At 42.9% G+C, this 12,347-nt stretch overlaps 1 protein-coding gene across 6 annotated transcripts; it reads right to left on the reverse strand.

Annotated features, from left to right (window-relative positions):
- Nucleotides 1-230: 230 nt before the first annotated feature.
- MORN4 (MORN repeat containing 4) lies at nucleotides 231-12,347 on the reverse strand. Of its 6 annotated transcripts, none has more exons than XM_077125666.1 (6): nucleotides 12,030-12,341; nucleotides 6,239-6,311; nucleotides 4,062-4,159; nucleotides 2,406-2,520; nucleotides 1,869-1,978; nucleotides 231-1,610 (listed from the first exon to the last, which is right to left on the reverse strand). In XM_077125666.1, the coding sequence occupies exons 3-6, from the start codon at nucleotides 4,126-4,128 to the stop codon at nucleotides 1,462-1,464; spliced, it is 441 nt and encodes a 146-aa protein (XP_076981781.1). In that variant the 5' UTR covers nucleotides 4,129-4,159; nucleotides 6,239-6,311; nucleotides 12,030-12,341; the 3' UTR covers nucleotides 231-1,461. The 6 variants fall into 6 exon arrangements, with proteins under 6 accessions (XP_076981781.1, XP_076981780.1, XP_076981779.1 ...); XM_077125665.1 differs by lacking the exon at nucleotides 12,030-12,341 and adding an exon at nucleotides 11,855-12,008; XM_077125664.1 differs by lacking the exon at nucleotides 6,239-6,311 and having other exon boundaries at nucleotides 12,030-12,340.

Raw genomic sequence — 12,347 nt, forward strand, 5'->3', positions numbered from 1 at the left:
TCTACCATGTACTAGTCTGGGCAATCAGAAGCTGTCTAATTTTTAAATAAAAGTGTTTATATCTCCCATCACCTTGTAGAGTTTTTGTGAAAATTACATTATATTATACATCAAAGTGTGCAGTTGGGACACAAAGTCCCCAATGTGTGATTAATTTTTAGAAAGAGCAAATGGGTAAATATTCATGGAGACACAGAGCAAGAAAGGCAAAAAAACTAAGTATAAGCAGTTCTGGTGATTTGTTTATTCCTCATAAACACTTATTTCTATAGTACAATTCTGAGATTAAATAGAGGCACATGGCTATAATTTCCACCACAATTTGCTGTGAGGATAAGGGGCTGAGGGCGTGGGTTTGGGTCACAGGGTGACTGGGGCCTCTGAGATGAGCTGTGCAGACAGAGATCCTATCAGTTGAGATCTGACCCCAGGCTTGATGGCCAAGGCTCATGGTGCAAGAGAGAGTGAACGAAATGCAAGATGCCAAATGCTCTTTTAGTTCACTGCAGTGCCACAAGTGTCCACTTCTCCCTAAATTCGTCTAGGCCGAGGCTGGTTCCACCCACTGGTCCACTGGGAAGGAACTGTGTCAGCCCAACCATCCCTAAGGACCCAGCTCACTTGTGATGGGGCTTGAAGTGGCCCAGATATGTCTGCTTTTTGCCCTGGAGTAAGTAATGAATGCAAGTTATAAGATTACTGTTTACACCAGTTTTTTCTGTCCCATATCTAAGAAGGGAGAGAGGCACAGGTGGGGATTATCTGCTGTAACGCAGGAAAGAAAGCCTGCAAAGTCAAGGAAGAGGGAAATAGCACTCTACTGAATCCTTCAGGGGTGGGAGTGGGGGGAGTGGGGCAGTTGGGGTTGGGGGAATAAGCAGAGAAAGATACCAGTCTGACCGGAAAAAACGAAAGGCCTGGAGCCAAGATTCCACCCAGCAGTGAACGAGGGGCTAACATACAGAAAAGCTCTGACCGTGACTTCCACAGATCTACCACACTGTCAACCCATCCTTTTTATTTATTTATTTTTAATAATTTCTTCAGGGTGGCACAAAACACCCCGGCCCTAAATTGGAGCTAGGATAATCTGCTTCAAATACAGGCAGAAGGAAGACTTCTGTATAACTTAGCAGAAAATGTACAAGGCAGAATCAGGTCTGCACTGGGTAATCCAAAGTTTTAGAAACAGAGAGTATCAACGAGCGAGGAAAGGCAGCTCTGGGGTCCTCTAATACAAAAAGCTGAGGGAAAGGCAGAACTGGTAACAACTGCTGCAAGATCTACAGGCCAGATCTCCCTCACTGTGAGCTCTGCCTGACTGGCAGGTGATAGGGCACACAACGAGGCTTCTGCGCCACAGTCATTCTCATCTCCCACCTGGTTCATTTGTTCACCTCGAGTGAAGAGCCTGGGCATTTGCTTTGCCTGATGCTTGTCAGCTGGTGCACGCTGTCCCCATCAGGCAGTGAGATTCCTGGCTGACTTGGAGGCACTCTGGGCCCGCTGGACCACAGCAGAACACTTCTCACGCCGCAGCAGCTTATTATTCTCAAACAGACCTTCGTTGCGGGGTATTCCATGAGAGCCGTCAGGGAAAGTCAGCAGACCTGTGAGAAGAGAAAATACGGGAGTGACAAAGGCAGTAATGTCTCATAGATCAGCTCTGTCTGCAGAGGTGGAGAAAGAGAAAAACTCACCACTGTCCCCAGGAGGACTCTTTTGACTGTGCTCTAATACAACCTATAGGCCCCAGGGCAGGGTCATTATGGATTGCTGGACATCCAGAGAAAAATGAAGCTAAAAAGGTGTATGCCCACCCATATTATGCTCACTTACGCCACCCATCCTGTTGGGCTGCAACTTACCAAAACCATCTACTCTGCCATTTTTAAATTCTCCCTCAAAGGTCATGTTGTCATGCCGAATGAAGACTCCGACGCCGTTAAATTTGCCTTGGGCAAACTCTCCCTCGTACCTGCAGAAATACCAAGAAGTTAGCCTTTTGGGGGAAGTTACCTCTCTAGGTTAACTGAGTCGAGTAGCTGCTGCTATGTATTATTCAACAATATGAAGAAGAAAAACCAATTTCACTTGTCTGAGAGCTCCACCCACCTCTATTCCTCTCACTCCCAACCAGCAGAGAAGGGCCATGATATGAGGACCTAAGGTCAAGGAAAGAACATAAGAGAATGGAGATGGGGTAGAAGGTCACTCAGCTCCTTGCCATTTCAAATTTTAGATTTATTTAAAAGGCAAACACTAAACTAACTGCTTACTCTTGCCTGTGTTTTGTAGGGGCTGGGAGAGGCTCAGGGTTAATCACATCCTTATCACTATTCGAGTTTTAGATCAGAGCCTCCTTAGCTTAAGGCTGAGAAAGGTATGACCCAATCAATACCCACCTTGAGCCATCTGAGAAGGTCAGTACCCCGAAGCCATTAAAGAGCCCATTCTCAAAATGACCCAGGTAGGTGCCACCATCTGCAAACATCAGTTGACCAAAACCATGTCTGCGGCCTGAGCAAAGAGAAGGACAGGTGTCAGGTTGGAATGGGGCAGCTTCAGGGTACCTTCTGCTCATCTAGAATCCCTTACCTTCTGTCAAAGGAATATTTCTTCCACAAAGGAAAGAATTCGTAACATTTTTAGAGCAGAAAACTATTACACAGAGTCAGGCATCTGGAAAACCTGGCTCGTGGGACTTTCCTATCTCAAGTTACAACCATCAGGTTTGGAGCAGGTCACTCCAAGCAGGAAAAATTTAAAAAAGCACTTAAAAATAACAATAGCTTACATTTGCAGAGCTTTTACTATGTGCCAAGCACTCTTCTAAGCACTTTGAATTTACCATCTTATTTAATCCTCATGACAACCCTATGAGGTAGGTATAGTAATACTGTTATTCCCATTTTGCAGATGGGGAAACTGAGGCAAGGAAAAGCTAAATAACTTAGTTAAGATCATAGTGTTAATAAATGGTAGAACCAGGCAGCCTTATTCAAGTGCCTTCAACACTTACCACACTACAAGGCATTTCTGAGGAAAAATAAAAGTGTCCCTTTAACACTGTCAGGCAAACCTCGCAGCCTGGCTGGCAACATTAGTTCAAGCTTTGTTCCATTAAAATAGCTGTTTACCCACTGAACTGACCAGGAAGCAAAGCAGATGCTGAAGAGGCAATAATGCCGTTGGAGCTGAGTGTGAGGGAGTTCTCTGGGTGGACAGATACTGCCCAGGAGAGCCTTTAGAAGGCTCGGTTAAGGGGGTGGCAGGTGTTTGGAAGACAAGAGAAAAGGCTTGGGATGGAATGAGGCAAGGTCACACCACATCTGCACAATTTTTTTCTCAAAGCTCAAAAATTTATCAGCTACATGCTTCTAATAGGAAAGGAATGAGTCTCATGTTGCTAAAAGCTTGAAAGCTCTTCACCTGCACAACTGGAAGGTCAAGTCTCCTTAGGGTACTTCCCAGCTTGCTAGGATTGAACCCAAAAGAATTAAAGTGACAAGACAGTGTTCTGAAATGATGCATCATTAAAGGGCTTCCTGCATAGTGTCAGGCTCCAAAGAATGTTGTTAGCATTCCCCACATAAATACTTCCAAAAGTAATGAGCTGTCACAGGAATCCCAAGGTCATGAAGTTCATTTGCTTGAGTGTCTGCTCTAATTTCCAGATCATCCTCAACTTCTTAGGGGTCAGTGGAACCAAGTCATTGCAATGAATTCTGTACTCTCTTAATTTATGGGCACAATTCATTTTATTCTGCTGGGTACATTTGCATTTCTTAAAACAATTCTCAAATAATACCACTAAAGGATGTTAAAACACTTTAAATTGGAAAGATTTAACTCATTTCTGGAGGATGGATTAACAGTATCATTTTCTAATTCCATTATGTAATCCTTATATAGACTAAAGGAAAGCTACTAGTTGTAATTTAATTTTGGACCTGGAAATGATCCATAAAATTGGCATATTTAACCTGATGTATCTGTCCTTTGGTCAAATAGAGTGTTCGTCATTGGATACTAGCCCCCACCCCAGAGGTTTTTCTCACCCTCCTTCCACTCTCCACGATATTCTTCGCCACTGGAGTAGGTGAAGGAACCTTTTGTCAGGGTCATGGTGACAGCTTACAGAAGAAAAGGATGGAAACTGCAGAAAACAAGCAGAGGAGAACCAGTGCCACAGGATGGCTGGAGGAAAGGACTACGAAGCACTTTCTGTAGCACACTCTAAAGATTACCAGCCTGGTAAATATATACCACCTTGGGTACATGTAATAAAAAACACCTCTCCAACTACCGTCCCCACTATCACCATCGCCACTTTTGCCCAACTATTCTTATCTTTTCCTTTGTCTTAACATTTTTAGCCAGTTCCTATTTTCTAAGCTTGGGTTGGAAATAGAGAATTAATCTATAAATATTCTTGATATCTATTATGTGCTTACTCTGTGTATAGAAGTCTCTTCCCTCAATGGGCTTATAACCTAGTTCATAAGACTAACAGGTGAAACACTGAGTTATACCAGAGATAATAAAATTAACTTCTAAATTGTATGATAGAGATTAACAAAGACAGGGGAAGGGCAGAATTTTAAACAGGCAGTGAAGAATGCAAAGGGCATTTCCAGATAGAGAGTCCATGAGGGGTGAGAGTACAAAGAATAATGTAAACATGGATGTTCAATGGGAAAATAAGAAGCCTGGTCTTAACAGAGTTAAGGATTTATTAGGGAGTAAAGGGAAATAAATGTGTCTAGGTACACACAGCCTAAATCTTAAACCTGAAAAGAACTTCACAAATTTAGTTCAAACTCCCTCATTTTACAGATGAAGAAGGAGAATCCCAGAGAGATCAAAAAGTTTTGTTGGTGGCAGAGTAGGAACTGGCAGCCAGGCCTCCCCTGATGACTTCTAACCCTTTCACTCCTAAAGCATACAGCCTCCATTAGCTTAAGGAGAACTTTGGAATTGGGCAGAACAGCCCATAACTGATAAGGCAGGGGAAAAAGGAGCATCTAGGGGTTTGCGAAAAGGGAAGTAATATGACGAAAGCAGTGTTAAAGGAAAATTAATGTGGTGGCAAGAAGTAGAAAGGGTTGGAGCAGCAAAAACCTACAGTCGGAAAGTCTTACAAGGAGACATGATCATTCAATAGATTGTAAAAATGGGCACAAATTCTTTTTCCTCCGTCCATGTCCTTGCAACATGACATGGCAGGTCCTCCCATCAAGGGGTGGAGTCTGTTCATTCCTCCATCTGTTGAACCTGGGTTAGCAAAGAGATACAAGCAGAGGCTTGATAAGTGCTTGTGCACTGAGGCTTGCCCTCATACTGCACTTGGAAATGTTCTATCTCCACGTGAAGGAGGAGCAGAGGCTTCAATGCTGGATGATGAGAGAGCACATGGTGTGAACTCAGGCTAGACCAGAAGAACTGTCCTTTGGAGGCCAGCCCCAAACACTGACTCACAGAATCATGAACTAAGTGAGTAATTATTGTTTTGAGCCATTTTAGGGTGAAGTCCTGCTTAGCAAAAACTAACTGATACACCCAGGTATAAGACCAGAAAGCCTGGACTAGAGCTCAAGGAATAACAGGAGCAGAAGGAATATCTATGAAAGATAATCATAGGAGAAAAGAACAACCTGGTAACATTTAGGGACTGACTAGAAACTACTTCATATCAGTGGTGAAAGAATAAGTTTGTTTTCAAGGTCAAGGATATCCTATAAAAGGGGCATTAAGATGCCCCAATTTCATTAAATATAAATAGAAACAAGAGTTATTTGACATACTCAAAAAAATGTAATCCCTATTGCTTTCTTAATCCCTACTGTCTTTTTATTCATTCTATCTTTTCCAGATTTAAGCAATACAACGTTTTCTCAAGTAAAAATGATAATGCAGATTCCTAGGCCAAATCCAGATCTGCTGAATCAGATTCTGCACAGCTGGAGCCTGGGAATCTGAAGCTTTAACAAGAACATGATGAGATCCTTACACAATGGAAGTGAGGAAAAACTATGTGTAAAAAGCTTGTGGGATGCGCGGTGTGATGGTGGCTCAGTGGCAGAATTCTTGCCTGCCATGCTGAGACCCAGGTTTGAGTCCCAGAGCCTGCCCATGCAAAAAAGAAAAGAAAAAAAAGTTTGTGGGAACACTATGTGTGAAAAGCTCTCTGAATTATATATCACCATAAAAATGTCCCCTAGCATTAATAACTAACTTAGAGTCTGGTCCTTGAGCATCTGAGTTCCAGAAGACAAGAACACCTCTTCCTCTATGCACTGGGGTCAGACCTGTTAGGAAAAACAGGAACAGATCCTTAAATCATTCTACTCTCCACCTCCCCACAGGCCCAGTACCAAGGCTGTCTTCCCTTTCCTTCCAATGAAGTCTTAGAGAAGCTGAAACCACACCCAAAGTTAAGTGCTGTATTGCTGCCTCACTATTCCAATCAAGATGGGACTCCAAAGAGCAAGTTTCATAGCATGAAAGGTTATCTGGCAGTTCCATGCAAAAAAAAAGATACTTTAAATGTTCCACTAAATATGACAGGTTAAATTTGTTTTCTCCAAATTGTGGTGGTAAGTTATGCTTGGTTGTGCCAGCAAATTGAGCTAACTTCAAAGAAACTCCTCAAGAAACTTTGGAACAGCAACTAATATATATTGACTGCTTATTATGTGCCATGCTCTGTTCTAAGTGTTTTTAAAATAGATTATTTAATTTCATCTTCACAACAACCCTATGAGGTGGGTACTGTTATTTCCACATTACACATGAGGAAACCTAGGCACAGAGGATAAGTAGGTTAATTAAAGTCACCCAGCTAACAAGTGGAAGTTAAAATCAGAACCCTGGCAGTTGGCCTCTAGGGCTCATGAAACACTATCCTTATCCTATCCTGCTGCCCAGTCTAGTGCAGTGGCGTTGTGGCCTTCCACAGCAGAAAGACCTGTGTTCAACTCCTCATTCCTCAAATTTTACACTGGGTAATCCTGGACAAGTTACTTGAAGTTTCTCTAACCCTCTATAAAGTAGAAATAATACACCTATCTCACAGAGTTGGCACATGGATTAAATTAAATAACCCACATGAAAGTACCTAGAACAATGCCTGGCACTGTCCATTAAATGTTGCTTCATTACCTTCTTCAAAAAGAGACACCTAGATGGTGGTGAGGGTGGTATAATGTGACTGTGAGCAATCCTACCGAATGGTGTGCTTGGGAGGGGTGGAGATGGGGAAGCTTATGCTGTACACATGACTCCACAATTTTTAAAATAAAGGCTACTAAAGAGACAATGACAATTAAATGGACTGGATCAAACAATGGAGCAGAAAAGGCCCGAAAGTACAGTATTGAGGAAATATGGAACATTTATAAAGAAATTTGGTCTGCTTTATATCAATGTTAAATTTCTTGAACTTGATAACTGCATTAAGGTAGCTACATAGTGAACATTCCCATACTTAGGAAATGATATGGAAGTACTGAGTGTTTAAGGAGCATGAAATATACAACCTACTTGCAAATGTTTTGAAACAGATAGATGGGTGGATGGATCAATAGATAGATGGATACATAGAATGATATAGCAAATGCGGCAAAATGTTAAAAGTTGTTGGATCTGGGTATCTGGGTTGGAGTTCTCTATATGGGTTTGTATTACTTCTGAATTGTACTGTAAGTTTGAAATTATTTCAAAATAAAAAGTTTAAAAGAGAGATACAAACATAAACACGCACATTTACTTACTATAATGGGAATCTCTCTCAAATCTTTGTTCGGTATAAGAATGCTACCAATATAATTCAAATAACAGATTCTGACAAAAATTCAGCAATTTTGAGTAATGAGGTAAATACTGAGTAGAGAAAAACTGTAATTGCTGCCCATCTGTTCTTTATCAACACACTATGGAAAATTTTAGTTTTGGTCTTATGTAATAATGGTTTTTGATAGATGCTAAAAACCCAGAAATGGTCTGATGTAAAAACACCCTGGTCTGAACAGAGCAGGGCTGAATCACATCTTTTAGGCCTTGGCCCTGTCTCAAAGACCTAGTTTCTTCCCAGCTACGGGGATAGGTGGGTTCTGAGAATCCCCATGCTCTCAACCAAACCCGGAGGACAATTTTTCCCTAGGCCCAGAACAATGACCAGCTGTGTGGAAAGCTCTTCTAGAGGTGTCTGGGAGCCACTCCCATAATACCATGAGGGTCCTTCTCACATCCTAGTTACCATTCAGGAACTTCATGCCCAGGGTCTCTCACATGGTGTAAGATATCCAGAGGAAGGAATGATTTCCTTCTTATATTAAGACCCCTCAAAACCTCTGAGGTTGTGTGAGAGAGGCCATGCTGGTCCTTGCGTGCCATTTTCCTCCAGTCGATGTTCCATACATCAGCATCAGTTTCAGACTCGTAAGCCTCTTATCATCAGTCGGGCATCAGAGTGTGCCTGGGGTACAGGTCAAAAGGACTCCATCGCAAATACAACATTAATGAGAAGAAGAGAAGCAGTTTTCCATTAGAATGCCAAAGTAAAACTCCTTCCAGTCCAGACAGGCATTCTGATAGCCAGAGGTCATCTTCAGCTCTTCCCACAACCAATTAAGTCTAAGCACTAAAAGTTAGCTTATGGTACAAATCAGAAATATTTCCTTCATTAAAACAAGTCAGGATCCAAAGAGATGTATCTTCTACTAAATCTTATACGTGAACAAGCATTCTAAAGTGTAAACACAAAATCATTACTTATACAGAAAGATGATAATATAAGGGCATTATATTATCTCCAAATATATATACCTTTAGATGCTTGACAGCAGTTAACCACTATTTTCTTCACTCAAAGATTTGGGAAGAGTTACTGCAGTATAATTTGAGGCATCATATTGACTACACAAGGTTCAGGGATGCATCCCCTTGCATTTGTGTACTTTTTCTCTAGGTTACAAGGAGGCATCCCACTTTGTTGCAAAAGGAACAGTAGGAGACTGAAAGGAAGGGAATAAAGTTTCTTCAATGTGAAGATTATCTATGGACAAAGTATTAGCAAACCTCTCAACTTGTAAAACAGGCCAATTTTGTGTTGTCGACTCTTAGGGAATATACCCTAAATATTTCAAGGAGGCCAACGAATATTGAAGGATTATCTTCTTTTTATCCAATGTGGTAGATTGTATTTTCCAAAGATGGTTGCAATATTTCCTGTTCAACATCTTCTTCTACAATTTGACCTTGTCATTGCCCCATCCAAAGGTGGAGTCTAAGGCCCCTCCCGTTGAATCTAGGCTGGTGACTGCTTCAACCAATAGAACAGGGGAAGTAAGGGTGTGCTCTGAGGTTACATCATAAAAAGTGATGCAACTTTCATCCTGCTCACAGGTACACACCTGCTTAGAGACCTGAGTCACCAAATAAGAAGTCTGAGGCCTCTAAGCTGTGAGGAAGCTAATCTACATAGAAAAACCACCTGTCTGTGCTCCAACTGGCAATTCTCCAACTGGCAGAATCCCAGTCCAGGTGCCAGCTGTGAGTGAAGGAGCATTCAGATGATTACAGCAACCTTAAATTCAGTCTTCCCAGCTGAGGGCCCAGATGTTAGTGGAGTAGAGAGGGCACACTCACGGTGCGGTGCCTTGTCTGAACTCCTGACCCAAAGAATCCATGAACATCATAAAATAACTGTTTTAAACTGCTAACTTTTAGGGTAATTTTTTATGTAGCAATAGTAACTGGAATACCATCTTTCAACCTAACCCTGACAATGTCCTCTCCTGTTTGTTTTCAAGAATCCATACTTCAAACTTCCATTCTTTTTTGATCTAGGAAGTTATAGTAAATTCCCCTCAGCACCTGCTTGTCCAAATGATGTCCATTCCCCCAAAACAATCAGAAGTGCTAATTAAAGGAACATGTATAGGATCCAAGGGCTTTGGGCCTCAGTTGGACACATTTGCTAGAAACTACTACATCTGTCCAAATAGTTGATATTGTCACTGCCTGGGACAGTATCGAGATTTTCATTTATGACTTCTGTAATTGATCATGCTAATTAATAGTGAGCTGCACAAGCACTGACACAAAAAGGAATTTCACCAATAACCACGGTCATTGAGACAAATCAAATTTAATAAAATATAGCCAGTTGTTGGAGACTGAAAAATCAATACTTCAGCAAGGGATGCAAATCAGTATTTGTATCAGTTATTCAAATAAACATTTTTTTTTGGCGGGGGGAGGCGGTGCATGGTCTGGGAATCAAACACGGGTCTTGTGCATGAAAGGTGAGTCTACTACTGAACCACCCGTGCACCCATCAAATAATCTTTTTAAAGAGAGTAGATGGCCTAGAGATTTAGGCTGCAAATATACAAATGGAATCTAGTTACAAAGCCAAGATGATTCAGCACTTCTAAATAGACACCCACCCCTTCTGCCCTCCATGATGGGCTGCAAAGCATCAGTCCAAACATTTACCTAAAAGAAAATTACTATTTTTTCTTTATAAACCAGTAACAATACACTATTAGTCCGCACCACAGACTACATCCCTGCTAGCTTCATTTTCTCCTGCCCCATACATTTACAAGTAGGACTCTGAGACAATAAAGAGAACTTCCGTTTCCCTTCTATTTGTGTCTTTTAAAAAATTTTTTTAGAAATAAAACTTAAACAAAATGTATGCCCTCACAGTAACCTATATCCAAACTGAGAGAATTAAAAAACAAACACCTTAAAGGGGAACAGACTTTCAGTCAAAGAATATTGTTCGGAAGCAGTCCCACCTTAACTATTCACACATGCGTACATACTGTCCCTCTAACGCCACCCTCCCCACACAACTTAGGACTGTCTGGTCAAAGTTCCCCTTTCAGTTATGAAAGAGAGCAATTCTTGAGTTTTGAGAATCCTAAAGAGAAGAACATGAAGGCTTTGATGAGTAAGTATTATGCTTCTAAGGAACCTAGAACAAAGACTCAAATGTTCCTTTTCAAATGTTTTTAAATAAGCTTGAATTAACTTTATTATAAGTGTAACTCCCCCTTCCCCCATTTGAAATGTAAACGAATGTATCATTACTATTTAAAGATCTTATTCAGGAAAACTGTGGGCCGGTTAGACTGAAGAAAGTGCGAAGAAAATCCTGGCACCAGGAAAAAAAAAAAAAAAAAGACTGAAGGGGAGAGGGGAAGAGGGAGAGGGAGAGAAGCGAGGAGGGAGGGAACTGGAGAATGAGTAACACTCCCAAAATACTATTCTAATTTTTGGGAGAGGAGACCGTTCTAATAAAAGAATTACTCCCGCTGGTCCCCAAGCAGTCTGGAGATGCTAGACTGCCGGGAGACCACCCATCAACTAACTGAGGCATTCCGGTATCTCATTCCTCCACAGGAGGGATGTCTCTCCACCCAGGTGTGACAGAGGCGGGCAGTGGCGCAGACAAAGCCTTAGACTTAACGTGACGGCACTTCCTTGTCGACCTCCCCATTCCTTCTTCCACCATTTTTTTGCATTCGAGCCCCACTCCTTTTCCCCATCTCTGCTCTCCCATCCCGGCCGGGCCCTCTGCTCTCACAGGTCTGCCACTCCTTCTCGACAACGCCCTCACACTCCCCGCTAGCTCACCTGGGTGCCGTGGGCGCTCCAGGGCCTCGGCCCCAGCAGTCGAGGAGGGAGGTCCGGATTTGGGACCCCCACGCGCAGCCGGCCTCCAGAGCGCGAACGGGATGGAGCCCCGCTCCCCAGACTCTTCCTTTCCTGCTCGGACCACCTAAGCCCATCCTCCCGGTCCCTTCCCACCCGCGCTGCCAGCCCACTTGGGCCCCACCTTTCGGGACGACTATCAGGCCCCGGCTCCGGGCTTCAGCGGCCGGGACCTTAGCTCCGCCGGGTTCTGCCCAAACACCTTGGTTTCCACAACCTCTACCACCCCCTTCCCTACTTGACGCCGCCATCCCAGGCAGCCGCACTGGGCACAATTCCCGCTTCCCATTGGCTGTTACCTAGGCAACCAGGAGCAACGCCACTCTCCATTGGGCCAGCCGGCTTCTGCGCCATCTTTGTGCGGGGCGGAGTGTTCCGAGAGTCTGGGCCAACTATATGAATGAGGGGTGGGGCTGAACACGCGGATGCGCCGCCGTGACCCAGGTATCCAGTTCACGTCTATCCACGGACAGCCTAGCCGAGATGTTAACCCCAAACAAAACAAAATCTGGGTCAGTAGCAACAGTGAACACCAACTCATGTGGCTCCGATCCTAAAAGGTCTGGCCCGGGAGTTTAAAGACAGAACCTATATCGGGTTTTAGAAGTGCAGCTTTG

The sequence above is a fragment of the Tamandua tetradactyla genome, chromosome 13 (assembly GCF_023851605.1).
Source record: "Tamandua tetradactyla isolate mTamTet1 chromosome 13, mTamTet1.pri, whole genome shotgun sequence".
NCBI classification, from domain to species: Eukaryota; Metazoa; Chordata; class Mammalia; order Pilosa; family Myrmecophagidae; genus Tamandua; species Tamandua tetradactyla.

What these genes read in the sequence shown, in the direction of transcription:
- MORN4 (XM_077125666.1), bottom strand. Translation starts at nt 4,128, where the DNA reads ATGACCCTGACAAAAGGTTCCTTCACCTACTCCAGTGGCGAAGAATAT. An exon ending in ACCTTCTCAGATGGCTCAAG is followed by an intron (nt 1,979 to 2,405) that starts GTGGGTATTGAT and finishes GTATTTCTGCAG; the next exon opens with GTACGAGGGAGAGTTTGCCC. An exon ending in TGGCAGAGTAGATGGTTTTG is followed by an intron (nt 1,611 to 1,868) that starts GTAAGTTGCAGC and finishes CTCTTCTCACAG; the next exon opens with GTCTGCTGACTTTCCCTGAC.